This window comes from Eublepharis macularius, chromosome 5, assembly GCF_028583425.1.
Source record: "Eublepharis macularius isolate TG4126 chromosome 5, MPM_Emac_v1.0, whole genome shotgun sequence".
NCBI lineage: Eukaryota > Metazoa > Chordata > Lepidosauria > Squamata > Eublepharidae > Eublepharis > Eublepharis macularius.
Window position 1 is genome coordinate 66,878,020 of NC_072794.1, and position 27,509 is coordinate 66,905,528.

The window sequence follows — 27,509 nt, forward strand, 5'->3', positions numbered from 1 at the left end:
TACTCAGGATTCATGTATCATCACAGCTAAAAAGGTTAATAGAATACAGATTTGAAAGTAAGCAAGCAACTATTTTTAACAGTTCAAATATTGTGAAAGAACATGTTATCTGTGTAACCATCCAAGTAGATGCCTTACTTGATGTGCTATAAATCACCTGAAAGCTTGTTTGTGAAATTTAGGTCTTTGGCCTAGGCTCCTCATATCTGTGCAAACATCTCTTTATGTTCTGTCATGGCAGCTTGGTTCATTTGAACAGGGCCTTCTGCAGATAACACCTTGCAGTCGGGATAAATCAACAACTGCCCATAAGTGCGCTTTTTCTGAAGTAGCTCCAGCCTTGTGGAAAGGCCTGTCCTGGGAGATCAGGAAAGCTTCCACTTTCCTGGCTTTCCACAATCTATTATTCAGGAGGGCTTTTTACTCAGATTATAGGGCTGTGTCATAAGAAATAGCTCAAAGAGATAAGGGACAGAGACTATAAACTAGGTTATTAGGTACTGTCTGCTGATGTAGACATGCTCCTACTGGGTAGTTGGACATTGCTAAAGATGTCATTAATTCTTACGCCTTAATTCAGAAAGGTTTCATTTATGTGTTTGGGTTTCTGATAGTTTTAAAATCTGCACCTACCATACCCTATTGCAGGGGTGGCCAAACTGCAGCTCAGGAGCCACATGTGGCTCTTCTAGACATATTGTGCGGCTCCTGGAGGTCTCTCAGTATCATTGTGGCCATACATTTTAGTTTAGTTTATTTCCCTCCCTTTCCTTCTTTCTTTCCATGTCTTTCCCTCCATTTTCCTTTTTTCCTTCCTTATTTCTTTCCATGTCTTTCATGTTTTCAATAAAAATGATGGGGTTTCTAGGTCTAAGAAAATACCTGGGGACTTTGGGGATGAAGCCTAGCAAGGATGTGACATCACTTTTGTGATGTCAAATTTTTGTCAAATTTTTGGGACTTTTGTCAAATCCCAAAAATTCAAAGGGGACAAAGGTTGCACATATATATTGCCAGTGTCAAGTAATAACTTAAAAACTAGAAAGTAAATATGACTGCTACTTATACATCAATTCAAATTACAATACAGTAAGTCTATAATCATCAACGAGTGCAAACCCAGCGTGCTGAGGCTACTAAGAATCTTGCTATCTTCTTTAATGGAATCACTTTGACAGAAGTTGTAGTCAAACTGAAAATCAATCGTGTATTAGTCATTTCTAAAAAAAACAAAACAAAAGGATTCCATTTTAGCAACCCTAGGGTACTAGGCTCTCTAAGGGTCTAGCTATATGTTAAAACTTATTGATTAAAACATTTATATCCTACCTTTCCTTGTGTCTCAAAGAGGCTTATTAACAGTTTAAAATGTATAAAATGAAACCCTAAATATGCCCTTCCACCTTAAAAAAATATCTGCAGTTTTTGTACTATTAGAATCCCTGGCAAATAAAATGACCTTGCAGAGCCTCCTAAAAGTCCCCTTATCTCCCCAGAAAGCACATTCCACAGAATGGAAGCTGCAGTAAAAAAAAAGGCATAGGCTGTAGCTGATGCATTTGTGTGTTGTAAGTTCTGTGCTGGGAACACATTTCCTAGGCACACAAGGTTGCATTGTGACCATGGCACACAGAGAGAAATGGAAGGAAACTTAGGGAGCACTCTTAAGGATGTCAACTCAGAAGTAAGCCCCATCTTATTCAATAGTGCTTACTCTCAGGAAAGTGCCCCTTCTTTAGTTCTGAACAATGAGCCTTTCAGTCATTACATCAGCCAAGAACACATTTTTCTTGATCGCATACACACAGTGTGATATGAAGGTCTCGGTTCTGGGTCCAGCATATCAAAAGCCATTCACCTTTTAGCTTGCTAATTTTTTTCTTGGTATTTCCAAGAAAAATCAAAAGCCAGTTTAAAGAACAAAACTGCAGACACAAATTCACCAGAGAGCCATTTTCCATGGGTAGAAATCCATGTCCACATACAAAGACACAATTAAGGATATCTGAACTGACAACCCAGGTTTTTTTAAAATCTGTCAACTAACCAAAACTCATGATATGAAGTTGTTTTTCCAGCCATTGTTTTATGTGATGTCTGAACGGAAAAATCATAGTTAAGGCCACTGTTCCACCCACAGAGACTGCTGAACCTCGGGAATTGGAGCAAACACTGGAAGCCAAGCACTGAGAGAACAGGAAGCAGATGAACAGCTGTAAACCATTGCTTGCTTGCTGTATGTTTGGAATCTCTGGTTTTGGGTTCTGCACTATAGTTTCCACCAACCAGATCTGAATTGAGCCACTGTCTCCTATACAATCACAGCAATAGTTCTTTTCCAGGAATAAATCTCAGCTCATCATTCTCCTTTACCAACAGAATTCATTCCCCAGCTGGTTTGTCTCCCTGTCCCAACCCCTCCACTAGCCTCATTTTGGTAGAATGCTTGTAGAGAATTCTGGCAGAATGCAAAGTTTCAACATACTGCACTGCCTTCATAACCCAGCACTGTCATAACATTACTGACACCGCATTTCTTCTTGCCAAGCTGTTCTCCCTTCTCTATGTCCCAACTGTTGTGTCTGCAGTTATGTTGATTCTGGCACAGTTCAGGCTCTTAGTAGTCCCAGGAAGTTATTGTTAATTCTGACTATTTTTTTTTACATTCTTTAACTATTCATCTCAAATTCCTGTGAGTAGAAAATGCTGTCTATAATAGGAAGATGTTGATGAAACTTTGTGTGGGCCCCACACTTACATAAACATTTTCAAAAAGGTCTGAAGTGAAAGAGAGAACTGTATCCCTGATTTTTCGACAAGACTGGCCTCAATTTTTACCTGATAGACAAAAAATTAACTTCACAAAAAATATCTATGATTGAAGTTTCTGGACGACAGTCCATCAGTAGAGGTGGGCAAGAATCGCATTACGAAGTAAAAAAACGCATGAACTGGGCCAATTCATGGTTCATGAAAACAACGAACTCCATGACTTTTCCTGCCCAGTTCGTGAGAGTCGTGAGCGGTAAACTGACAGCCCCACTCAAGGGGGCTGTCACTTTCACACACCCCCGTGCTGGGTTCAGCCGATCAGCTGAAGCCGATGCGGGGCGTGTGAAACTGACAGCCTGTTCTCCTGCTCCCAGCGAGCAGCAGGGGAAGGGGGCTGTCACTTTCACACATACACCCTGCTTGCTCGGCTGAAGCCAGTGCAGGGTGTGTGAAACTGATAGCCCTGTTCTCCTGCCGCCAGTGGTGGTGAGGCTGCAGCAGGTGAAGGGAATGGTGGCGCTCCATGGAGCTGGGTGCTCCATTCGCCCACCACGGAAGCGACCAGAGAATCCCCTGGCTGCTTCTTCAGAGGGCAAAGGGTACAGCGGCGGCAGGGCTTCAAGCTTAGGCCCGCAGCCCTGCAGCTAGCAGGCACTCCATTCGCCTACTGTGGAAACAACCAGGGAATCCCCAGGCCGCTTCTGCAGTGGGTGAAGGGAATGGCAGCGGCGGGGCTGCAAGTCTGCAGGCTGTTCCCTTCGCCCTCTGCTTACCTCTCCATGATCCAGGTGGAGCGCGGAAGGGCGCTCTGGCCACCGCTTGCAATCGGCGACCACTGCACTTTTCAAACTACCCCTGGATTGTGCGGAGGATGGGAGATCCCCTCCTCTCCCTGCGATCCAGGGGGATTATAAGGGAACTCTGGCCATCGCTTGCAAGTGGTGGCCAGAGCACTTTTTAAACTCTCCCTGGATTGTGAGGAGGGGGGAGATCCCTGCCCCCTCCCCGCTATCCAGGCAGAGAGTGGAAGAGGGCTCTGGCTGCTGCTTGCATTGAAAACTCCACCTGGATCGTGGAGACGGGGGAACTCCGCCCCGCGATTCAGGGAGAGCACAGAAGGGCGTGGGGTGTGTGTGAAAGTGACAGCCCCATTCTCCTGCCACCCGCAAGCGGAAGGCAAAGGGGATTGTCTGTTTCAAACACCCCACACCGGCTTCACCTGATTGGATGAAGCCTGCGTGGGGTGTTTTGAAAGTGACAGCCTTCCCCTGCCGGTTGCAAGCAACAGGGGAATGCTGCAACTTTCAAACGCCCCATGCTGGTTTCACCTGATCGGATGAAGCCAGCACGGGGTGTTTTGAAACTGACAGCCTTCCCCTGCTGCTTGCAAGTGACAGGGGAAGGCTGCGACTTTCAAACGCCCTGCGCTGGCTTTTCCTGACACTTTCCGGGGACAGGAGAAGGGGGCTGTCAGTTTCAAACATCCCACACCAGCTTCAGCAGCTGGTGTGGGGTGTTTGAAATGCCACAAAACCATGAACCAAGTCATGAACTGGGAAAAGTTCGTGGCAGTTCGTGGTTCTTGGTTCATGGAACTTGACGAACCATGAATCACATGGTTCGTTTTTTTTCCAGTTCGTGCCCATGTCTATCCATGAGTATACTTTAGGTAAGCTCTGCTCTCCATTGGAAAATCTCACACAATATGATAATTGGATATATGAAGATAAGACATTAGAGTATGTCCTTTCACTTAAAGAACCAATTTTCAATATGGTATACACCTGTTCTTTTGCAATACAACCAGTCTCACAAATACATCCATACAGGTTGCTACCCTATAAAGAAATATATTATGTTTTCGCTGATAAATATGTGAACTTTAAACTTTTGGTGAACTTTCGTGTAAAAAATCCACTTTAATCACAGATGTGGGGATAGGGGGATGTTGTACCTTTACAGTAAATAGGTTTTTAGCACTAAACAAATTAAGATAATGAAAACAAAGTCCCAAAGAGGGAAAGAACTGGGTATTTTTAAAATGTACATCTTAACGTAACTTCAAAAGCCATAAGAAAATATCATGGGGCACAGTTGCTTGGAGGTTTTATTGCTGGTTTTCATTCAAATGCTAATTGACTAAAGAAAAAAATTTTTTTTTTGCTCAGATTGGAACCTATTTATTTAAAAAATGTTCAGGACTTTGCAGATAAAACTCCACATCTCTCCTCCATCTGCCTTAAGGCCAGAACTTCCAAGATTTAGCCAGAAACATCAAAAGTAATACATGGCTTCCGTTCAGTAGTAAAGTATGTTTTTGACTTGCCAAATAACCATAACCAATCTTTCGCAGTCATTTCATCAACTCAATATAATTTTTTCCCTCAAGGCCACTGTAGTAAACGTAAGCAGCTAGAGTTCACTCCACACTTTACCCTAAGGTTCGGCTTCAAAGCAAGAAAAGTTAAACAAAAGGAGAAAAGAGTTCCTTCAAAATACAAAGGCCATGCAGAGCCCAGACAATTCACATATTCCAAATATCTTAATCTACTAATACTTAGCCAGGACAATGCAGAAATATCAGTAGAGCTCTTTGCAATATAAAACATCAGGTCTCTAGCACAAAAGTCCTGATAACTGTGAGTTTATTCAGCATTGAACTGAGTGTGTACCATGTTTTTTAAAAAGTTCAGGGTTCACTCACATATTTCATCTCTCTGCATCACATGCTGCAGTCCTCAACCATGGCTGTGGGCTTTACAAAGTTGATCAATTAATATCCTCCTGTTCACTCCACTATGCAGGAAAGCCTATTAATCTCAAACAAAAGCTGTTTTAATGCAAGATTATTACCACCAAGTCACCTGCTTGGGGCTTTTCTGACTGAAGTTTAGTTTAAATGCACGGAACACAAAATAATAATCTCTGGAAACTAACTACTCATAAAAATCAAGGTTCTTCAAACAAAACAGAATGACATTATCACTAGCTTACTCAGTGCTACCTCAAAGTTAAGGACTGCAGTTAAGGTTACTGAAACCATGGTATGTTTAACAGCTATACCAGTCACAAAAAACATACTAAAAATATATCAGACACAACCCATACCCTGCCCCCAAATGAGTTTATTTCTTGCCCCGAAGCAGGGATAATTAACCTTTTTTTGTGCCACAGACCGCTTTGGCAGTCTGATGAAGCCTATGTACCACTTCTCAGACTAATGTTTTTAAATGCATAAAATAAAATGCATAATTTCAGTTAGATTAGTGAAAATAAAGATGTAATTTTCCCCATCCATGTTCATGGCCCCCCTGAAATCTCAAAACCCCTGCCCTGAAGCATCTGGCATGTGTTTCTCTTTTTCCTTAAGAACAGAAAAGCAGTCACTACAGACATCGACTTCTTGTAACATTCTCTTTGTACCTAATGACATTCTTTTATCTGAACAAGGACTAGTGTATTTCAAAAACTGTATCAAAAGGATGTTTTACTTGAAAGATATACAGGAAGAATGAGTTAACTACCAGAAGATACAGTGAAAGACAGAGTACATTCAATCTGTATAAAATTAGAATTTGCAGCCAAGGCTGACTGACTCTGCAAGAAAGAAGAATTTAAAAAGGAAATTGACATCCAACAGCTGACATGCAGATAAATTCCAATGGCAATGTACATCAGAGTGACTTCAAGCATCAGAGCTGACATCTAAGCCCCTTTCTGTTTACTGACTTACAATAACAGCTGTTCAGAAAATGTGCCAGAAAACTAGCTAAATTTAACCAGTGTGTCAGTGAACATGCAGTTAGAATGTCATCAGAAATAACAGATGGATTGCTGACCTCTGGTGGCTGTCATACTTCCAGCTTATAAACTATTTATAAAAAAGTTATGAAATTTGACATTTCAGAAGTGTTTCTGTGTACAATATTTAAATATATCATTAATTGTTCATTCTGAGAACAGTAGGTTGTGGGAGGCAATTTTTTTTAATTTCCTTTTCCTACAGACATTCAACTTCCTGTTCATGCTATTCCTAGGGATCCCCTGTTCCCCAGGAGCAATATTTCAAGTGTTAGGGATTGCAATGAGGGGTAGGGTGGGGTTGGGGATCCCCTGCTCCCAGCATCTGCCCCTGCCACCTCTCACCTAACCAGCGGGGTGGGGGGAGGTATGGGAACAGTAGTGGAAGTTCCTGCATCATGCTGGGAATTACGTCATTCCCAGCGCTGCATGTGCACATGCATGAAGTAATGCCCTACTGGCATGCTCCTCACAATGATTCCCCCACCCCCTTGCTTTTATCCCCATGGACTGTGGCAACCTTGGGGGAGTGAGAAAGTCATGCTCTGCACAGAAATCCTTTCCGTCCACAGAAATCCTCTATAGAAACTAACCCAACATACAGAAATTCCACATAGATTAATACCAAGAGGTATTAATACACTCGTGGCATGCAGACTTCCAATGGCAACTTATGGGGAAAATAATGTCTACTTCCAACTTTAACATCAACAGCATGAGAGGTCTCAGTCGAGCACTGCAGTTGTAATTATTTTAAAACGCACTAGCACTTCTGAGAAACCAATATTGATCAACAAACCTGCTTTGTAATAGGAACAGTATTTTTTATCAGTTAATTCAAGCTTCCCCAAATCAATCAGATTCATAATATGAAAAGTAATTTGGTAAGCTAACCACAATGCTGCCCCCTGCTGCTTTTAAATATTTTGAAAGTGAAATAATTTGGAGTTTATTTAACACGATATTGCCCTGACCTGGCTAGCCCAGAAGAGCCTGATCTTGTCAGATCTCAGAAGCTAAGCAGGGTCAGCCTTGGTTAGTAATTAGATAGGAGACCTCCAACAAATACCAAGGTTGCAGAGGCAGGCAATAGCAAATCACCTCTGTCAATCTCTTGCCATGAAAACCCTACCAGGGGTCGCAATAAGTCAACTATGACTTGAGGGCCAGATTTCATTTTTAGCACACTATTACTACTAATATTACTAAAACAACAATAATAATAAACATTTCTAAAGGACTTTAGATTTCAGTGATACATGGATGTTGTTTTAGTAATCCTTGAGAATAACCTTTAAAATATGCCAGTACTCCATATTGCAGATGAGAGGTTGGATACTGTAATTAGGGGTGTGCAGCGGGGAAAAGATTCAGTTTTCCCGCTTCAGATTTACCCGAAGCAGGAAAATGATTCGGAATAACCCTAAACCCGAAGCGGCGGTCTGGGTTTCGGAAATCGCTTCGGTATGCTTCAGAGCATACTGAAGAGAGATTCCCACCTTCCCCTGAGCCCCCCTTCCTCCAACCCCACTTACTTCCTGCTGCTGCGGCAGCCCACAGGGCGGCTGGGAAGGCTGCAGCCAGTGCCTGCGCTTCCTGTGCCACCGCGGCCTCTGCAGCAGCGAACACCAGAGGTGGCACTGCTGCCGCCCCCACTGCCACCCTGGCCTCTGTGGTGGCCGGCAGGGCAGCAGTGAATGCTGCTGCTGCCCACACTGCTGCAGACTCCTCTGTGGCGGCCGGCAGGGCGGCTGCAAACACTGCTGCTGGCAATTCAGCATCTGCAGCGGCTGGCAGGGCGGCCGTTTCTGCCAGTGCTGCCGCTGCCCAAAGGCCAAAGCGGTGGCCGGCAGCACAGGGCAGCAGTGAGCACCGCTGCCACCGCCACAAAGGCCAAAGTGGTGGCCAGCAGCACAGGGCAGCAGTGAGCGCCACTGCCGCCCAAGAGGCCAAAGTGGCGGCAGAAGTGGTGGCTGGCAGGGCGGCAGCAAACGCCACTGTTGCCCGCGCCTCCGCAAGAAGATTGCCCCAGTTAAGTGGTGTGGTGGTGGGAGGGCGGGAGGCCCGGCACTCTTAAAGGCCCCGAAGCAATCTAAATTGCTTCGGGAAGGTTTGATTCGGTATTTCCGAATCAAGGCCATCATACTGGCCCTGATTCAGAAATACTGAATCTTTACAAATCGGGCCCAGTTTGGGTTTTTCCCCCGAACCAGGAACCCAAAGCACACACCCCTAACTGTAACTATCCTCTTGTAATATTTTTGTTCATCCTTTATCCACCCTATAATAGTTTGTTTGTTTTTAAACCTTTTAAGCCCTATAGCTTTGGCTTTAGATCTTAAATTGAACTTATACCTCAGGAGGGCCCTAGTTCTAATAAACACTCCTTATATTTCTACTCTACCCAAGCAGTTACCTCAAGAACACCTTTTCTTCTGTGTTTGTATGACCTATATATTGCTACCTCCCCAACTCCCTCAAAAGATTTTTGCTGCCACCAAAGGCTTTTGCCATAGACCTCCTCGTTGTAGTTTGTGTTAAATAGGATTGTGTTAAATAGTAGCTTAAACAAGGAAAAGGAAGGGGTGTGTGTTTCACTTCCACATAAAGTGTACAACAGAAGAAAAAGAAGTGAAGAAGGCACAGCCGTAGAAGTACTTGTAAATTACATATATTCACAAAACATAAATACAAAGTCCACAGTCACTATAGTGATGGCGTTCAAAATCCAGCCAAAATCAATCTTTCACCAACACAATGGGTAAGTATGCAGTTCTAAGAAATTCAAGCTGTGGCGTAACGTGTTGTCGGAAAGGACAGCACCTAGAGCAGGTAGGTGGCAAGGCAGGTAGATGGCAACGAGTACGAGCCGGCAGTTTCTCTTCGCTCGTTTCAGACCAAAACATCTTTCTTCAGGCCACAATGTCTGAAATTGACAATTCACAGTAGTACTGCAGATATCACGCCAATAGCACAAAAATATTACACAATCACACGCCATTCAGTTACTTACATCAAGAAGTAAATTAGTTCGGTTCAATCACCATTCCGCATCAATAGCTCCATTAGTTGTCAAGTGAAATCCCGGTCCCTCCCTTTTCGTTTAAATGTACCACCCAATTAATTAAATGGAACACGCCCAAAATATAAGGGCTGTCAGATCAATTAAGGTCCTATTACACTTATCCCTGTTTAGAGTTTATCAATTACGGTATTGATTGTCACCTTATTAAAACCGACAACATCAACAGACAATACATACAATTTTATAATAAATAGTTTTCATAAAATTACAATGTCTCTTAATCCAAAGCGGGGAGGACAACAAGTAGAAGAAAAAGGGGGGGAGGGAAGGGGGGGGAAGGAGACGAGACACAGAAGGGAGCGAGAAGGAGTTGTTTTAAGGAGGGAATTGAATGAAATCACACTTCATAAGAAAGACGAAAAATCAATGTCATGGTTAAGACCATGAGGGATCATAGTATCTAAGTGAAAGATCCATCTAATTTCGGCTTGAAAAAGAGACTTACGATGGTAGCCTGGTTTTGGTATAGTCTCCAAGACCGAGAATTTAAAGGTTCTATCATTTGAATGTGATGAGTGGAAGTGTTGGTAGAGGGGTGTGTCGAGGTTATGATTTTTAATTCTGGAAATATGCTCATGAATACGATGGCGAACTGGGCAGGTGGTGCATCCTACATACAGGAGACCACAGTTACATTGAAGGAGATAAATGTTGGGAGTGCTACATGTAGAAAATGACCTGGAGTAAAGCGGTTTGCCAGTGGACGGATGAAGAATATGTTTCAAGTCAATGCAAAAATTACATACACTGCAGTGACCGCAGGGGAAGTGGCCTGTTGGAAGGTCATTTTCCTCAGTCGCTTCCCTAAAGTCAGAATGCACCAACAGGTCCCTCAGGCTCTTGGTTCTCCGGTAGCCAATTTGAGGTGGATCGTCGCATCCTGGTAGATTAGTAAGTATGTTCCAGTTTCTCCTGATGACATTAGTGATGGCTCCTGATACAGGAGAAAAATCGATGGCCCAGGTGATCCTGTTATGACTCTGGTCCCGGGTTCTATAAGTGAGTAGACGGGATCGAGGGGTTAGTTCAGCCTTTTTGATGGCCCGATTTACAACCCAACTAGGGTAATTGCGTGCCCTGAATGCTGCACCCATCCGTGCCGTTTCTTTCAGAAAATCTTGTTGGACGGTCGCGTTCCTTTTAATACGAAGGAACTGTCCCACCGGTATGTTTTTCTTCAAAACTGATCTATGATGGGACGTATATTCCAGATATGCAGCTCTGCCTGTGGGTTTTCTATAGGGTTTGACCCCAGGTGAACAGGCTGACTGTTTAAACACAACCACATCTAAAAAAGGAAGATGTTCCGAACTACTTTGATGTGTAAATTTAATATTAGAGTCGATCCCATTGATCCATCTCATGAACCCCTCTACCTGATCCATATGACGAAGAATGCAAAAAATGTCATCAATATATCTCCTGAAGCAAATAACCTCCCTATAGAAGGGATTAGATGTTTTATTGTAAATAAACTGTTCTTCTAAGTTTGCCATATATAGAACCGCAACACTAGGAGCCGCTGGACACCCCATAGTGACTCCCTTAATCTGACAGAAAAATTGGGAGTCGAACCTAAAATAGTTCCTTTCCATGATAAGGTCCAACAGATCCAGGAGGAAACTAGTAGGGGGCGTTGGTTGAGCACTTTCTCAATCACCGTTCGGGCATCCTGATGGGAAATAGACGTATATAATGACTGGACGTCCATGGTGAGTAACTGGACCCCCTCAGGGACGTCTATGTTTTCTATTAGTCGAATGAAGTCAGTGGTATCTTGAATGAAGGATTGTACGCCTTTAACGGCAGGTTGTAACAAGCGGTCAATGTAGATAGCCAATGGTTCCAATACCGAATTGCAGGCTGATATTATAGGCCTCCCGGGGGGGGGGGGGGATTGTAAGGATTTATGGATTTTGGGTAAACAGTAGAAAACTGGGACCCTTGGATCTAAATTTAGCAAGGTTCGGTGCAGAGATTGATCAATAAAGTTGTTACTCAAAGCATTGTCAAGCACTATTTTAATCACCCTTGCGATGGCTCGTACTCGTTGCCATCTACCTGCCTTGCCACCTACCTGCTCTAGGCGCTGTCCTTTCCGACAACGCGTTACGCCACAGCTTGAATTTCTTAGAACTGCATACTTACCCACTGTGTTGGTGAAAGATTGATTTCGGCTAGATTTTGAACGCCATCGCTATAGTGACTGTGGACTTTGTATTTATGTTTTGTGAATATATGTAATTTACAAGTACTTCTACGGCTGTGCCTTCTTCACTTCTTTTTCTTCTGTTGTACACATTAAATAGTAGCTTGACAGAACAGTCAGCTCATAAGGGTGGTTGCGAGGTAAAAAAATGGATTTTTTTCTTAAACAAAAGAGTTTATTTATAGGTATATAAACTTGAGGGCTGCAGAGTTTTGATAAGTGTATTGCAGGGTAGATAAAAATCAATGATTGGATTTTTTTTTTAAACTGGATTTTTAAAATTTAAACCGGATTTTTTAAATAAAATGTTTTTGAGGAAAAATCTAAAGATAGTTTCCTATTCAAGATACATTATAATCCAGAGGTTATCATCATGAAATAAGGATTAGTTTTTAATTATGTAGCATGAAGCTGTATATTCATGCAATGTTTAATTTTTTTGGTAAACTAATCCCATTAATCCATTCACAATGTCATGCTGTTCTAGAGGTTTCTGTAAGATTATTGGGCAAATTTTCTATCTAGAAGATATTATCACAGATGCTTGGTTTTACAGTTCTCAAAACTGTGAATTTGTGTCTACAGAGATCACGTCTCTTCTTCACAGCAAAAAGGTTATAAAATAAACTAACACAATTGAGAAAAAGACCTTAATCCCATTGTTCCTTTGAAAATCTTTGTATACAGAACCTACCCCTTACCTCTTAAGTGCTAAGTTTAAAAAAATTCAATGAATAGAAGATTGTTGGGAGCAGAATAGATCGGACCTTTGGATACTCACCGAGAAGGGTCCTTCTCCTCTGAGAAGCGGAGGACATCTTGGGTGATTCCCTTTGACCAATCAGGGAGGCAGGAAGTCAAGTTTCTTCCTCTTCCTGTCGACTCTGGGAACACCCACTCCTTCAGTTCGGGTGACTCCCAACAGCAGTCTTTCCTATTCTATAATACATACACACTGTAAAGAGGTCAAGAAGCAAGAACAAATATAGGACAAGAGAGTTGCAAAACATCGATACGTAAGAAATAAAGGATAGGCACAGTAAGGACGAGGAGAAAAACATGGGAGGGCAAGATGTCCTCCGCTTCTCAGAGGAGAAGGACCCTTCTCAGTGAGTATCCAAAGGTCCGTTCTCTCTCTGAGGCGGAGGACATCTTGGGTGCTCCCAAAGCAGTCACTCTCTATAGGGTGGGATATGTTCCTTGTCCTGAAACATGTGTTGCAACACTCTTCGTCCGAATGCCGCGTCTACGGAGTCGTATAGGTTCAGCTTGTAATGCCTCACAAAAGAGGACACAGATGACCAAGTGGCTGCTCTACAGATTTCTTCCACTGACGCATTGTTGAACAAGGCCGCATTGGTTGCCGCACTTCGAGTCAAGTGTGCCGTGATGCCACTGGGAATCTCTCTATTGCCCATTCAGTACGATTATGTAATGCACGATCGGATATTTCTTCCGATGATAGCCGCCGACATTTTCCCCCCCGAGGTTAGGTGCTGAAACGTTGACAAAGAGAGAGTCCAATTTCCTGAAGACCTCCCTCCTGTAGAGGTACATTTTGAGGGACCTCCGGACGTCCAGAGTGTTCCACTCCCTCTCCTTAGGGTGAGTTGGGTTAGGACAGAAGGACGGCAAATATAATTCTTGTGCTCTATGAAATCTTGAGCTAGCCTTAGGCATGAACAAGGGGTCAGTACGAAGAACCACTTTATCCTTGTGAAAAATACAAAGATCTGGTTTAATCGATAGGGCACCTAACTCCGAGATCCTTCTAGCCGATGTAATTGCTATCAGAAAGATGACTTTTTGACTAAGCCACTTCAACGAAATAGTCCTAAGAGGCTCAAAGGGGGCTTTGGTCAAGGCTGAGAGGACTATGTGTAGTCTCCAAGATGGAAAATGATGAATAGTAGGAGGGCTAAGGAAGTTAGCTCCCTTGATGAAACGTTGTACGTGTTGGTGAGTGGACAATGGGAAACCTTCAAGGGAAGGTATAACCGAGGTCAATGCTGCAACTTGTTTGCGTAAGGTCACCGGTTTGAGCCCGGAGTCTAAGCCATCTTGCAGAAAACTAAGGATAGTTGACAAGGAAGGATTCAAATGATGCACCCTCTTCCTCCTGGACCACCGGACGAATGCCTTCCAGGCGGTGTTATACATCCGAATGGTGAAGGCTTTCCTGGATGCCATTATGGTACGAACCACCTGGGGTAGGTAACCATGCTTGATCAACGAATCCCTTTCAATTTCCACGCGGTCAAACACATCCACTCTGGGTGTGGGTGCCAAATTGGGCCCTGGTGTAGAAGGTCCGGAATGGTTGGCAGTTTGAGAGGTGGCGATATTGCCAGATCCAGGATTGTCGAAAACCATGGTCTCCTCGGCTACCATGGGGCGACCAGTATCACCTCCTCTGTCTGCTCGGCGATCCTCCTTAGGAGCTTGGGCAGCACTGGAATTGGTGGGAAGGCATACAAAAGGCCTTTGGGCCACGACGAGGTGAGCACATCCATGTTTTCTGCCCTCGGGTGACTGTATCTGGAGAAGAATCTGCGCACCTGATGGTTCGTGTATGAGGCGAAAAGATCCACGATTGGCATCCCCAGATGCAAGGCTATGTGTTGAAAAACCTCTGTCTTGATGGCCCATTCTCCAGGATGTAATGTCTGATGACCCAGCCAGTCCACTTGTGAATTGTCCACTCCCCTGATATGCTCCGCTTGTATAGCTTCCAGACGGTTCTCTGCCCATGAGAGGATCTTGACTACTTCCTTGTGAAGCTTGGAAGATCGAGTTCCCCCTTGCTTGTTTATGTAAGCTTTGGCTGATGTATTGTCCGTCCGGATCAATATGCTCTTGCCGATGAGAGCTTGATCGAAGTGTAGAAGTGCTAGCCGGATGGCACGTATTTCTAGGAGATTGATGGGGAGTTTGGATTCCTCCTCTGACCATCGTCCTTGCACCAGTTGGCCTTCTAGGGTCGCTCCCCAACCCAGGAGGCTGGCATCCGTGAAAAGTTGCACATGACGAGGAGGGAGGAACATCTTCCCCTGAGACAGGTTCATGTTCTGTGTCCACCACCTGAGGCTTTCTCTGACGTTCCATGGTACACTGACCAGTCTGTCCATCTTGGTAATGATCTGGGCCTGGAAGGGACAAAGGAAGGTGAGCAGAGATCGGGTGTGGAGACGACCCCAGTAAATCACCTCACAGTTGGCCACAAGTGTTCCCATCAACTTGGACAGTGTCATGAGGGAGGATGATCTGCTCCGAATTACCTTGCTGACCAGGTGTTTGGTCTTTTGGATTTTCTCAGGTGGAAGGAAGAATTTCCCTTTCTTGGTGTCTATTATCAGACCCAGGTGTAGCAATATCTGAGACGGAGTGAGAGAGCACTTGTTCAGATTTATTAGAAAACTGTGGCTCCGTAGTTTGGTGATCGTCTCTGCAGTGTCTTGAATCGACTTTACGGTGGAGTTGGCCCTGATCAGTATGTTGTCGAGGTAAGGATGGACATGAAGGCCTCTTTCCCTCAGGCGCATGATGGGATAAGCAACTTGGAAAAGACTCGAGGAGCAGTTGCTAGTCCGAAGGGAAGTGCCCTGAACTGGAAATGGCAGCCCCCCACGCAGAATCTCAGGAACCAACGATGGGCCGGGTGCATAGGCACATGGAGGTATGCTTCTGGTAGATCGATTGAGATGAGAAACTCCTCTGGACATAAGGCGTCGGAGATTGATCATAAAGTTTCCATCCGGAAATGTTTTAGCCTTATGAATTTGTTTACAAACTTTAAGTCGAATATCGCTCGCCAGTCTCCATTTTTCTTTGGGACTGTAAAGAATATTGAATACACTCCTTTTCGCTGTTCTTTCTGAGGAACCGGTTCTATGGCTGCTATGTTTAGAAGGTGCTGTATTGCTTTCAGGGTAATGAGTGTTTTTTTGAGGGTCCTTGCAAAGGGGGGATTTTATGTAACGCTCCAGTGGGTAAGACTTGAACTCTATGACATATCCTTTGGAGACTACTTCCAGGGACCAGGCATCCGCCCTTGACTCTGTCCATATCTGATGAAAAAGAAGTAGTCTCCCTCCCACCGGCCCCCCATCCGAGTCAGGACTTAGGAGCTTTGGTTTCAAACTCCTGCCTGTCGCTGCGAGCTTGATTGAATCGACTGGCTATGGATCCGGTGGAGGATCGTTTGAAATTTTGTTTGGTGTTGCCCCAGGATGATCTCCTGTAGTCCTGACAGCCTCTCGCCAGCGTATGGTAGGAGCGAAAGGGCTGAGAGTTAGATATACGTCTCTCAGGTCTCTGAAGTGTCTTAGGTAGAGCCTTCTTTCTGTCCCTGGTTTCCACCAGAACTTTCTCCAGGGCATCCCCAAACAGCTTGTCACCTTGGAAGGGGTAAGCCATGAGAATAAACTTAGAGCGAAGGTCCGCAGGCCAAGCTCGTAGCCACAGTAGTCTCCTGGCCACCGTTGAGGAAGCGATGGCTTAAGAAGAGAAGGTCAGAACATCCAAGGTAGCATCAGCCGGGAAGTTGTTAGCCTTTAGGATCCTGTTGGCCCCCTCTAGAAGTCGTCTATGGGACCCAGGAATCAGTTGGATTAATTTTCGGACCCAGACTACTGAAGCCCTGGCAACTATGGAAGCGATGGATGAGGCTCGAATGGCTATAGCTGATGCTTCGTGTGCCCTTCTAAGAGCCGCTTCTGCCTTTCTGTCCAGGTTGTCCCGAACAGAGCCTTGTCCATCCTCGGCTAAGAGGCCCGATGACTGGAGGGCGGCCACCGGGGCGTCGATGCGAGGCACCTGCAACAACTCAGTAACATAAGTCGGTGAGGCATACAATTTCTTAACAGTACTAGAATAAGATTTACTAGCTGCTGGGGCCACCCATTCAGCTTTTAACTGTCTTTCAAAATATTCAGGGAAGGGAAAAACTCTTTCCGCGGTGTCTGCCCTTGGAAAAAATTCCTTGCAGCCTTTAGGCCAGGAGGGTTTGCCCTGCTTGGAGTCCTCCCCCTCCCCAGGGGGGGCTTCCTGGAGGTCTAAGGCAGCCAAAGATTTGGACAAAAGATATTGATAATCTTCAGTTTTAAACAATCTGTCTGTCTGATCTGGAATGTTGATCAGTTCATCCTCCTCCTCTTCAGAAAGAAATTCTCCTTCTTCCCCTTCCTCAGTCTCTGAAGGGGACTCCCCCCCCGCACTGCTCAAACCTGTCCCTAGAGGTACTGGGGATAGATTTCTGGGCAGCTTTAGTAGGCCAAGCCTTGGAGGAGCGACAGTGCCTGGTTGGGGGGGGGGAAGGTGGAGGAGAGGCTGCCTCACTGGCCGAAGTGGGTTGAGAGTGGCAGAACTTAGCAATTTCCTCTCTCATGGTTTGTCTCAAAAAGGTCATGAAGTCAGGCTGGGAAGACAAAGGGGCCCCATCAGGTACATTACCAGCCGCCAACTGCTCCAGAAGGGTAGGCTGTGGACTCAAATTTTCACTGGAAGGGCCCGCTGTGGATCCTCCCGGCGGGAGGATGGCAAGCGCATCATCGGACGCCGCACGCGGCTGAGCGCGGGCTCCGCTGCAGTTTCCCGCCTTTTTTGCCACCGCCGTTCCAGTGCTTTTCTTGGAGTCTGATTGCTTTTTTCTCCTTTTAGGTGGAATACATGGCTCGGACGCCGGAAAGGTGCCGGGATTCCGTTCCTGCTGTGGCAGCAGGACGGTACCGGATGGTTCAGAGCCTCCTGATGGAAGTTCTGTGGTCATCAGGCTCCCTTCCTCGCCATCCATGAAGCTCCCATCGGAGTCTGCTGGATCCATATTCGCTCAAAGGCATAGCAGAAAGGACAGCGAGGTAAGAAGAATAAGAATGGAGGGTAGAAGAAAAAAGAGGAAGAATAAAAAGGAATAAGATCTGAAAGAATCTAGAAAGTTCTAAGGCAAATGGCAGAGCAATCTGCCAGAGCTGTTGCTCTCCCTGGAGGCAGAAAAGAACTGAAGGAGTGGGTGTTCCCAGAGTCGACAGGAAGAGGAAGAAACTTGACTTCCTGCCTCCCTGATTGGGCAAAGGGAATCACCCAAGATGTCCTCCGCCTCAGAGGGAGAACTACATAAGAAGCTAAGTGCGAGGAGTCTTTATGTAGAAAAGAATGAGTCTTTATGTAGAAAACCATGATTTAAATCTAGTCTCACTGACTAGTGATTTATATCGTGATTTATATCGTGATTTAAATCTATTTGATTTAAATCAAATCTACCCTGGTATATTGGTTTCAGACTATTTCTTAAGCTTTGTGGTTTCAAAGACAGTTATCTGTTCTTGAAGCCTTTTTTTCAAAGACTCAGGGCCAAGCTACAAGAGATGAATGACACAGGTTGGACACTTGTCAGCTTCCCTCAAGTTCTGATGGGAAATGTAGGCGTCTTGCAGCTTGGCTCTCTGACTGCTGTCCAATGGACTTTTCAACTGTCACTTGTCCAACATTCCGCCAAGCTGCCTGCATTTCCCATCAAAACTTGAGGGAAGCTGACAAGGGGCCAACCTGTGTTATTCGTCACTTGTATTTTGGCCCTTAGTCACACAAAGGAATTGTCCACATAGGTCTTCACCAACAAAATAAACTCCACACAGACACAGATTCATTCAGACCTTTCCACACAGCTTGCCTGATTTAGTTATATCAGTCTCTCACTCAGATATACATAGAGTTCCTCTCTCAGGCGCACACACAGTTTGCCTAATGTAGATAGAGTAATCACTCTCTCAGAAATACACAAGACTGCCCCAGATACACACACAGTTTACGTTTCTTAGGCCACACCACACAGATACAGACTTTCAGAAACATGCAGTTTCATTGAACTTGGCAGAATAAATTACTCTCAGAAACACACAGATGCTCTAAGGCTGCACACAGCTTGCCTGTTTTGACCAGAATCACACAAACAGTTCAGACTTCACATAGATTGCCTGACTGAACTAGAATAAAACCCCTTTTAGGCTTCCACACGGGTTGTCTGCTTTGCCCAGACACAATATTTTCTCCCAGAAACACACAGACACTCTCAGATCGCACACAGCTCACCTGTCTAGACCAGAATCCACTTTCTCTGAGTTCACTCTGCCCCCTAGGATACTGCTTACTGTCCAATCACATTTCACTCCATTCACCCAACCAGCCACCATTTTTCCTCAGAGGCCTGCATTTTAAAAGCAGCATATTTTTAAAAAACCACATTACAAGCAGAAATAAAATTTAAACTATTTAAATGCAAAACATTATAGATAACATCAGCTTTATTCTGGAAAAAGCTGAATATCCCCCCAGCAGCCCCTACTGGTTCTATGAAAAGGCTTAGCTGGGTACCTGCACAGACAAATTTTATTGATTCATTGATTCAATTTTTAACTTGCCCTCCCTGTGAATGGGCTCAGGGCAGGGTACAATAAAATGCTTAGTACACATTAAAACATTTAAATACATTTAAAAATCCAGAAATCACAATACATATGTGGACAACATGTCAGATGGCGGCCTCCTCCAATTTCCCCAATCATAATGTAAACAGAAGAGGGGGAGGGGGGCACAGTTAATAACACTCCAGTGACTGTGCTTGTAGGGGGGCAGATGATTTCATAGCCACCTTGGTGGCAGACCGGTAGGGAGGCTCCTAAAACAATCAAAGACTGGCCTCAACCATATGCCTGGTGGAACATCTCTGTCTTACAGGCCCGCCAAAAAGATATAAGATCTTGGCGGGTCTGGGTGTCTTCTGACAGCCAGTTCCACCAGGTTGGGGCCAGGACTGAGGCGGCCTTGGCTCTGGTTGATGCCAGCCGGGCCTCCCTGGGGCCAGGGACCACCAGTAAGTTCTTATTTTCCGATCTTAATGCTCTCCAGGGGACATACAGGGAGAGGTGGTCCCTCAGGTATGCTGGTCCCGGTCCATTTAGGGCTTTAAAGGTTAAAATCAAAACCTTGATCCAGAACTCCACGGGGAGCCAGTGCAGCTGCTGCAGCTGCTGGAAGATTTGAGTAATACATGCCCTGTATGGTATACCCATCAGGACATGTGCTGCTGCATTCTGGACCCACTGTAATTTCTGGGTCAAGCCCAAGGGAAGCCCTGCATAGAGCGAGTTACAGTAGTCTATTCTGGAGGTGACTGTTGCATAGATTACAGTAGTTAGGTCATCGGTTGACAGATAGGGCACAAACTGCCTGGCCTGTAGGAGATGGAAAAACGCAGACTGGGCAACTGCCGTGACCTGGCCCTTCACTGATAAGGAGGAATCCAGTATCACTCCAAGACTCCGGACCGATGAGTCAGGCACTAGCAGTTCCCCATCAAAGGTCAGGAGCTGGATCCCCAAATCTGGCAATGCCCGGTCCAAGCACAAAGCAAAGTCATGCAAGATGGGTATATGTAGTCAGGAAGAGTTTTGGGAAAGATTATCCCTTCTCCCTCTTACCCCTGTGGAAACGCATACAGGATCTAGTCAAAGGGAGTGAAGCAAATGGCTTGTTTCTAATGGGCTTGTTACAAAGCGGCATTTTGGAGTACAGACTTCCCAACTCACACTCTTACCTTTCACACTATGAGATGAAGGAGCATGGTGAAGTGGTTAGCATAAGACCTAGGAGACCCAGGATCAAATCCTTACTTTGGTTTCGAAGTTTGCTGGTGACCTTGGGTCAGTCATAAACTATCAGCCTAACTTACCTCACAGGATTGTTGTGACAATAAAAGGAGAAGGGGAGAATGATGTTGTAACCTGCTTGGGGCCACCATTGGGGAGAAAGCCAATTTACTTATTTATAAATAAATAAATAAATAAATGACAGCAGCTTTCATGGAAGCTCATACTATAGTAAACCAGTCGAAGACAGCACAACATTCTTGGTATCAAGGCTTCATATTTTATCTAAGCAAACTGTAAAAGGTGAAACAATTTGCTCATGAAAATTAGAGCTGTAGTTAACGACACAACATTATCTGTGCATACAAATGCTAACCCTTTCTGTGCATAGCTCTCCACAATTCTGCTTTTTACAAATGTTGCAGAATGCCACTGTGCAAGCTGTCTTCTGCAAGTTGCAGAGCAGCAGAAATTTTCAAAATCTGTTCCACGCAAGGACTTAATGGGACAAATTACTATTGTTGCAATGAAATATGATTGTCATGCAGAAGCACCTCCAAAGCTAAATTTGCAGCCCATTGCAGCCCAAATTAGCCTGCCAAGCAAATACTGCCATTTTCCATATCCCTAAGGGAACAAACATAGCATAAAATTCCTAGGGGAAGATGGAGCATTGGTATAAATATCCTGGCAAGCCACATCTCAGTTTACTATGTATTGTACTGCACATAAGAAACTCTTCTTTTTTCCCCTCTGCTTTCACATCTGAAACAGCATTACTATGCTTTCTGTTTCCACTCAAAGACAAAGGGCTGGTTGTCTAACAATCAACTTCAGGTCCAAGAAAACTGTAGATTTGAAATTTGTATCAAAATGTATTAACACTATGGAGACTAAGTGGTAGGAATACTACCACTTGATTAGAAGCTATGAAGATTATGTCCCAATATACAGATTCTGAAAGCAAACATCTTCACATGCTACCCCTCAATGGGACCCAAATCACCTATATGAAACTGACCTTCTGTACAGAACGAAATCAAAATGCAAGTTTTATCCGATTTCTCTCTGTCACCACCAGAGAACCCTCCCCTCTCCCCCATTCGTGGTCCAGAACAACAGAGAATGTTGTCAAGAAAAACGCAAATGTAAACCAGAAACACTCACCAACATCATTAGCAAAGGAAGCTGGGTCAGATGCTCCAAGGGAAGCTTCAAATTCTTCTTGAAGACGATAAGCTCTTTGAAGCAAGGATTCAAGCTTATGAATGAATTCAGCACTAATTATGTCCTACAGAAAGAAACTGCAGTATGTAAATGCATTCCTTCACTAATATTTAAGCAGCTAACAGACATTCTGGGATATATAAGAATCAGCAAGGGTTACTTTAGTTATTCATTATATTTATATAGCACCATATCCCAAAACAGGAGTATACAGCATTCACACATAGCTCATGCCAAAATATATGTATATTTAATGCAGAAGCTGAAACATAACTAAAGAGCAGGAAAATTACATATACCAGCATGCTTATTTCTAGAAGATTTTGTAGTAACTCTAAAGGCACAATTTACTTTCAAGTAAATATTGCTACTGGTCAAAATAATTAGGGATATATTCTACATGAGAAAAGATTTAAGACCTATTTGTACCAAACCTCTCTCATTTGGATATAATTCATTGTAACCCTAAAAATTTGGACCCCTGCTGGATTCTGGCATTCCCCTGATGGGAAATAATAGGAGGCTGCTAATAAAAATAAGATTTCTGAGAAAAGAGAAGATGCTGAAGGACAATGAGGCAAGCTTTGCATAGACAGAGAATGGAGCAGCCACAGGCTACAGCACCAGCCTCACAGAATACTAGCCAAACATCAGGAAAGACTGTGAAGCTTTTAGAGGGCCTAATAGAAAAATAAAGAATCACGGGGCTGGATGCAAACTGGAATGGAACTTTCTTGCCTCCCTCCCCTCACTACAGCCTTATTTATTTCCAATGAATGCTGCTCCTAGGAAAGAGGAGACCCTGAAGAACACAAAGGGGTGTGTGTGTTTGTAGTGAGGTGTCAGTATTGCCAATTTCATCTGGATCAAACCCTCTGGTTTTAGCTTCAGCTCTATTACCTGAGCTTGTATAACTTCCTGTCTTGATTTTTCATCTCTCTTTGTTAAATAAACAAATCTTTATGAAAGATAAAGGTTTAAGGGAGCTAGTAGGTTTGCTTCAACAGTATATTTTTCTCTTTTGCTTACTGGTTTATATCTCCTTGTTAAAGGAAGTGGAAACCAGTAGGCCAGTATTTTATATCCTTCTCTACTGCTTTTTCATTAACCATCCCAAGTCCAGTAATTTTTTTCCTCAATGGGAGGTGGAGGGAGAAAGTGGGATAACAAAAGAAAAACAAACGATATACAGCAGAAACTTTGAAGACTTTTATCTAAGTTTTGGTTTTATGGTAATACAATGTCATTTGAACTTTGAAAGAAAAACTGCAATAAAGATACTATTCTACAAAGGGAAATACTGAATAATTTTAGCTTCTTCACTATAAGCTGAAATATACTATGGACATATAGAAACAGTATAAAATGATTGGATGCAACTGAATTTTGTTATTTACTCACTTCTACACTTTCCTCTGCAATAGCATCGCCTGCTCCAAGTTTGATGGAACTGCAGTTTGCTTCATCTTCAACTTGTCTGTTACGAAAAGTAAGTGCCTGCTCCCATCGTCGCAGTGCCTCTTCAAAAAGTTCCATTCCTTGAAATAAATATACTGTGCTATTAAGTTTTCAATTTGCCTTTCCTTTTATTATGCATCTGGGAATTACTTACTTGAGCCATTTGGAGCTATTTACTTTGCAGTCACTTTTCTGCAGTATACCTGTTCCCAAGATATGGACACACTGGCCTGTACCACATAAGTAGATCAGAAGGGACTATGCCATGTTCTCAAAATTTGGTCTAGATGAATTTGATCCTTTCAAATTCAATAATTATAACTAGAAATCTTCCATTGTATCTTAATTTTCAAAAAATAGGTAAATGTACATAAAAACTTTTTAGATAATTGATACCCTAAAAGTCATAGTAAAGACACAGGTAGCCGCTTGGGCCATAGCAAAAGTCAAACATAAAAGGTATGTAATATCTTTTATTAAGGCTAAGCAAAATAATCCTGGTGCAAGGTTGTGTTTTTTAAAATATTTATTCTAGTTACATCATAAAAAAGCATTTTTCACAAAAAACAAATTTCAAAATAACAAGGAATTAAAAAAAATTATGACCATTTTATGAACCTTCTGAAGACCACCCCCCTCCCCCTGAACACCTGCACTGTGGCTTAAAATCAGTAATTGCTTGCCACTATTGAGTCATATTATCAATTTATCTTCACTATTTTAACTACTATATTGGAGCCAGAATAGATAAATATGTTTTTGTACAAGCCAATTTCCACCAACAATAGAATAACAATAAACAATGTAACACTGTAGACAGAAAAGTACATGAAAGTTTAGTAAAGAAGAGACCTAAAAGCAATGGAGCCATTGACAGATAGCCATGAGGTATGGGTTATCCTGCCTTCTTTATTTGTCCAGTTATTGATCTATCCCCGTGTGCGGGGTAGGAGATCCAGCTTGGATCTCCTTAAATTGTTCTCGAATCCAGCAAATTAACTGGGGGACTGTTCTCAAAGGTATTCCTTGAGTTTCTTGGGTTCCCTGCTCTGTTGGGCCCAGAATCATATCTTCCTGATTGGTAGGTATTGGATCAACAAGATCCCCTCCTTGCAGAATCTTGCAGGACTTCTGAGGTGCTTGCTGTATAACCTCAGATGACTGGAAAAAGTCCAAGATAGTAGATGGATTGACCAGAGAGTTGGAAATCTCAGGCTGTTGGATATCTTGGACATTACTGCAATGCTGAGAGGTTAGAATGTTCATCAAAGAAGTATCCTTTGGCAAATCAAAGCCAGTTAGATCCTTCAAAGGTTCAGCCCGCTTTGATGTTGGTTGTGTAACTTGTTTCAGCTCACTGACCAAATTAGTAGATGATGAAATTACAGACCTTAGTTTTCCGCTGCCATCAACAGGGGATATTACCACTTTATCCTTGCTCTGTTGTTTCTGAATTTCCCAAGGACCCCTGGCAGTTGGAACATGACCACCTCCTCTTAGACTAAGAGCAGAACCACAAGTGACAAAAGGCACAGACTGGACACTTGTCAGCTTCCCTCAAGTTTTGATGGGAAATGTAGGCAGCTTGGCGGAATGTTGGACAAGTGACAGTTGAAAAGTCCATTGGACAGCAGTCAGAGAGCGAAGCTGCGAGACCAGGATGCCTACATTTCCCATCAAAACTTGAGGGAAGCAGACAAGTGTCCAATCTGTGCCTTTTGTCACTTGTGGTTCTGCTCTAAGAAGTCTCTTACTTAAATCCCAGAAAACTCTAACTGGACGAATGCCAAAGGTGCCTAAAAAGCCTCTCATTTTTAGCAGCATCAGTGAGATGGTAGATTGCTGAAAGAACCATCCAGATGGTTAGGAAGTCTTTCAATTGATTCAAGATCTACCTCCTCTGTCTCCATCCTGAGCAGCTGGCTCAAAGAGTAAACCACTTCTTGTCTGTTGTCCCAGCGGCCTGCGTTCACTGCAATCTGCACAATTTCCAAGGCAACCTGGGAACTTTCCCATATCAAACAGTCCTTAAAGAAGAGCTGGTCTGCTGCTTTATCTTTTGAGACAGAAGGATGGCGTGGAGCAGCACTAGAATCTCTCTTTTGCCATAACAAGTAGCCAGCCTCTCCTTCAGGTTGATGATTCGTTGCTTCCATTTGCTGCAAACCTCCATGTAGATTTTTCTTTAGCAGATTTTCCAAACTGACTAGGCTGGCTGAAATCATATTGAATTGCTGGAAAATGGCTATGACTGTCTCTGCCTTTAAGAGACATTGATCCCCTATCAATTTAATTAGACCTGCTTTTGTGATTTCTTCATTTTCTTGTAAAGCTGCAGAATTTGAGGGACTTAGGTTCAGAATAGATTCCTGGTGGGGCGTATAAGTCTCCCTCGCACTTACAGCAGAGAGTTCATTGACTGAGGATGGAACTTGCATTGAACTGGAGGGGTTCAAGTCTCCCAAGGACTCCAACAGGTTAAACCTGTTGTATGAAGGAGGAATGGCCTCCCACAGAGCTTCGTCTTGTAGAGAGTCATCTATACAGAGCTGCTTTGAAGATCTGGAGTCTGAGTCTGTTTCTTTTTTTGCATTTGGTCATTGCAGCGGCTAGAGACAGCACACAGAACCAGATGGCTGTAACAACTAATTTCCCCTGTAATTAGGGGCTCCAGAGAGATTTACAGCTGCAGAGGTTTGTAGCAATTTTTAAAAATCTTATCTGTAAAATAAAGTAGTCTAACTAGGCTACAAGGTTACACTAGTTTGGGAGTTGCCCAGGGAGATAAAACTCTAGCTTACTCTTTACCTAAAACTCATGTTTATGGAAGCTTTCTTCCTTTGGCAAGGGTATGAACACCTTGAGAACAGAGGGATTTTCTTTATTGGTCTTGGAGTCCTTTCAGGCCAATACATTTATCTTTGTAACACGTTTAACTGCCAGCATATCCTGAGAGCAGGCACTAGCTATGATCAGCATGAGTTTGTTCATTCTGAACACTTTTAAACACCCAGAATGCAATACCTAAAAGACTTCTCACTTACCCATCAAGTATAAGTTTTCTGGGGTAGTTACTGGAATATTGACCAGTTTCATATCATCTTCATCTGTTTTGTCCCAGGAATTAGAATTAATACAAACACAGCTAGGACAGGAAGTGGCGCTTTGGACCTAATTTTTAAAAAAAATATATGGAAGTAAATGACCTGATTGATCTCTAGCTATCAAATCTTATCCTTAGGACAGAATTAGTTCTTTCCCAAGAAACAATAATTATTTGTCATTATATTTGAGTAATGCTATTTGCTTTACCTAACAAAACACTTAAGTATAATAGTTTGAGGCCTGTAACCAGTATTGGGCCAGTATATTCCATTATGCACAATTCTTTTCTCCCAGTCTCGGGGAAAAGATCACAAAAGGGGCCGATAAGTCATCATTTACATAGCTTTGCTCATAATGCATAGAATCGATGCCAGTCTGTGTCCCTCCCTTCAATATGTGTACTCTTTTAGTTCTCTTGTCTGTTGGCCAGTGCAATTCTAAGCGGATTTCCAGAGCTACTTAGTTTCTCCAAAGGACTTTTGTGAGTGTGCAATGCTGGCACGGCAAGCCCAGCCAGATGTGGCCAGGAGAGAATGCTGAGTAGCTGCTCTGGCAATGCTGGCAGAATCCACCAATTGTAGAACTGCTGCATTTGAAAGGACCGTGAGTGGCAGGAAGAGGTGTAGCCACTTTGCGGGCTGGGTTTGCTGTCACCGACTGCCATAATACTCTGCCCTGCAGAGAGCAGGTACACAGGGCAGAAAGACTCAGGCTCACCACGCCCCAACAGAGAAACCTGCCCTGAGAGGAGCCCTATCGAGGAGGGGGGGGGCGGGAAAGGCTTAAACTGAAGGTGTAGACAGAGCGCCCACCCACTCACCCAACCCCCATTTCTGACAATGACCAGGCAGGTAGCTGAACCACCACTTGCTTGCAACCCCCCCCCCCCCGCTGCTTTGAGAAACATGCACTCCCTCCTGGAAAAGTAAGACTGGAAAGGCAGCAGGACTCAGCAAAGGCCCCAACCGGGGCCACTGGCACTCAGAAGTCTCTTTTCGATACTAAATTTAACATTTCTGATGAAAGATATTAACTTTCCATGAGAAGGTTTCATTAACAAGGAAAACCCTGGACCAACTAGTTGCCTGAGTTCTCTTGAAGCTAGTCTACGAAGATGAAAGGTCTTGTAACAAACAACAGCATGAAAGGCCTAATTGCACATTACTTTATCCTTGAATAAGTCCTGAACTTGTCCTCCAGGAGTGTGCTC

At 43.7% G+C, this 27,509-nt stretch overlaps 1 protein-coding gene across 1 annotated transcript in view; it reads right to left on the reverse strand.

The window, feature by feature from the left end:
* Positions 1 to 27,509, reverse strand: part of MIGA1 (mitoguardin 1) — a 77,089-nt gene that overhangs the window by 41,031 nt on the left and 8,549 nt on the right. The window contains exons 5-7 of the mRNA XM_054982027.1: positions 26,239 to 26,365; positions 23,138 to 23,274; positions 21,677 to 21,800 (exon numbers count right to left, since the gene is read on the reverse strand). Of these exons, the coding sequence (XP_054838002.1) occupies positions 21,677 to 21,800; positions 23,138 to 23,274; positions 26,239 to 26,365 (388 nt within the window). The remainder of the gene's footprint in view (positions 1 to 21,676; positions 21,801 to 23,137; positions 23,275 to 26,238; positions 26,366 to 27,509) is intronic.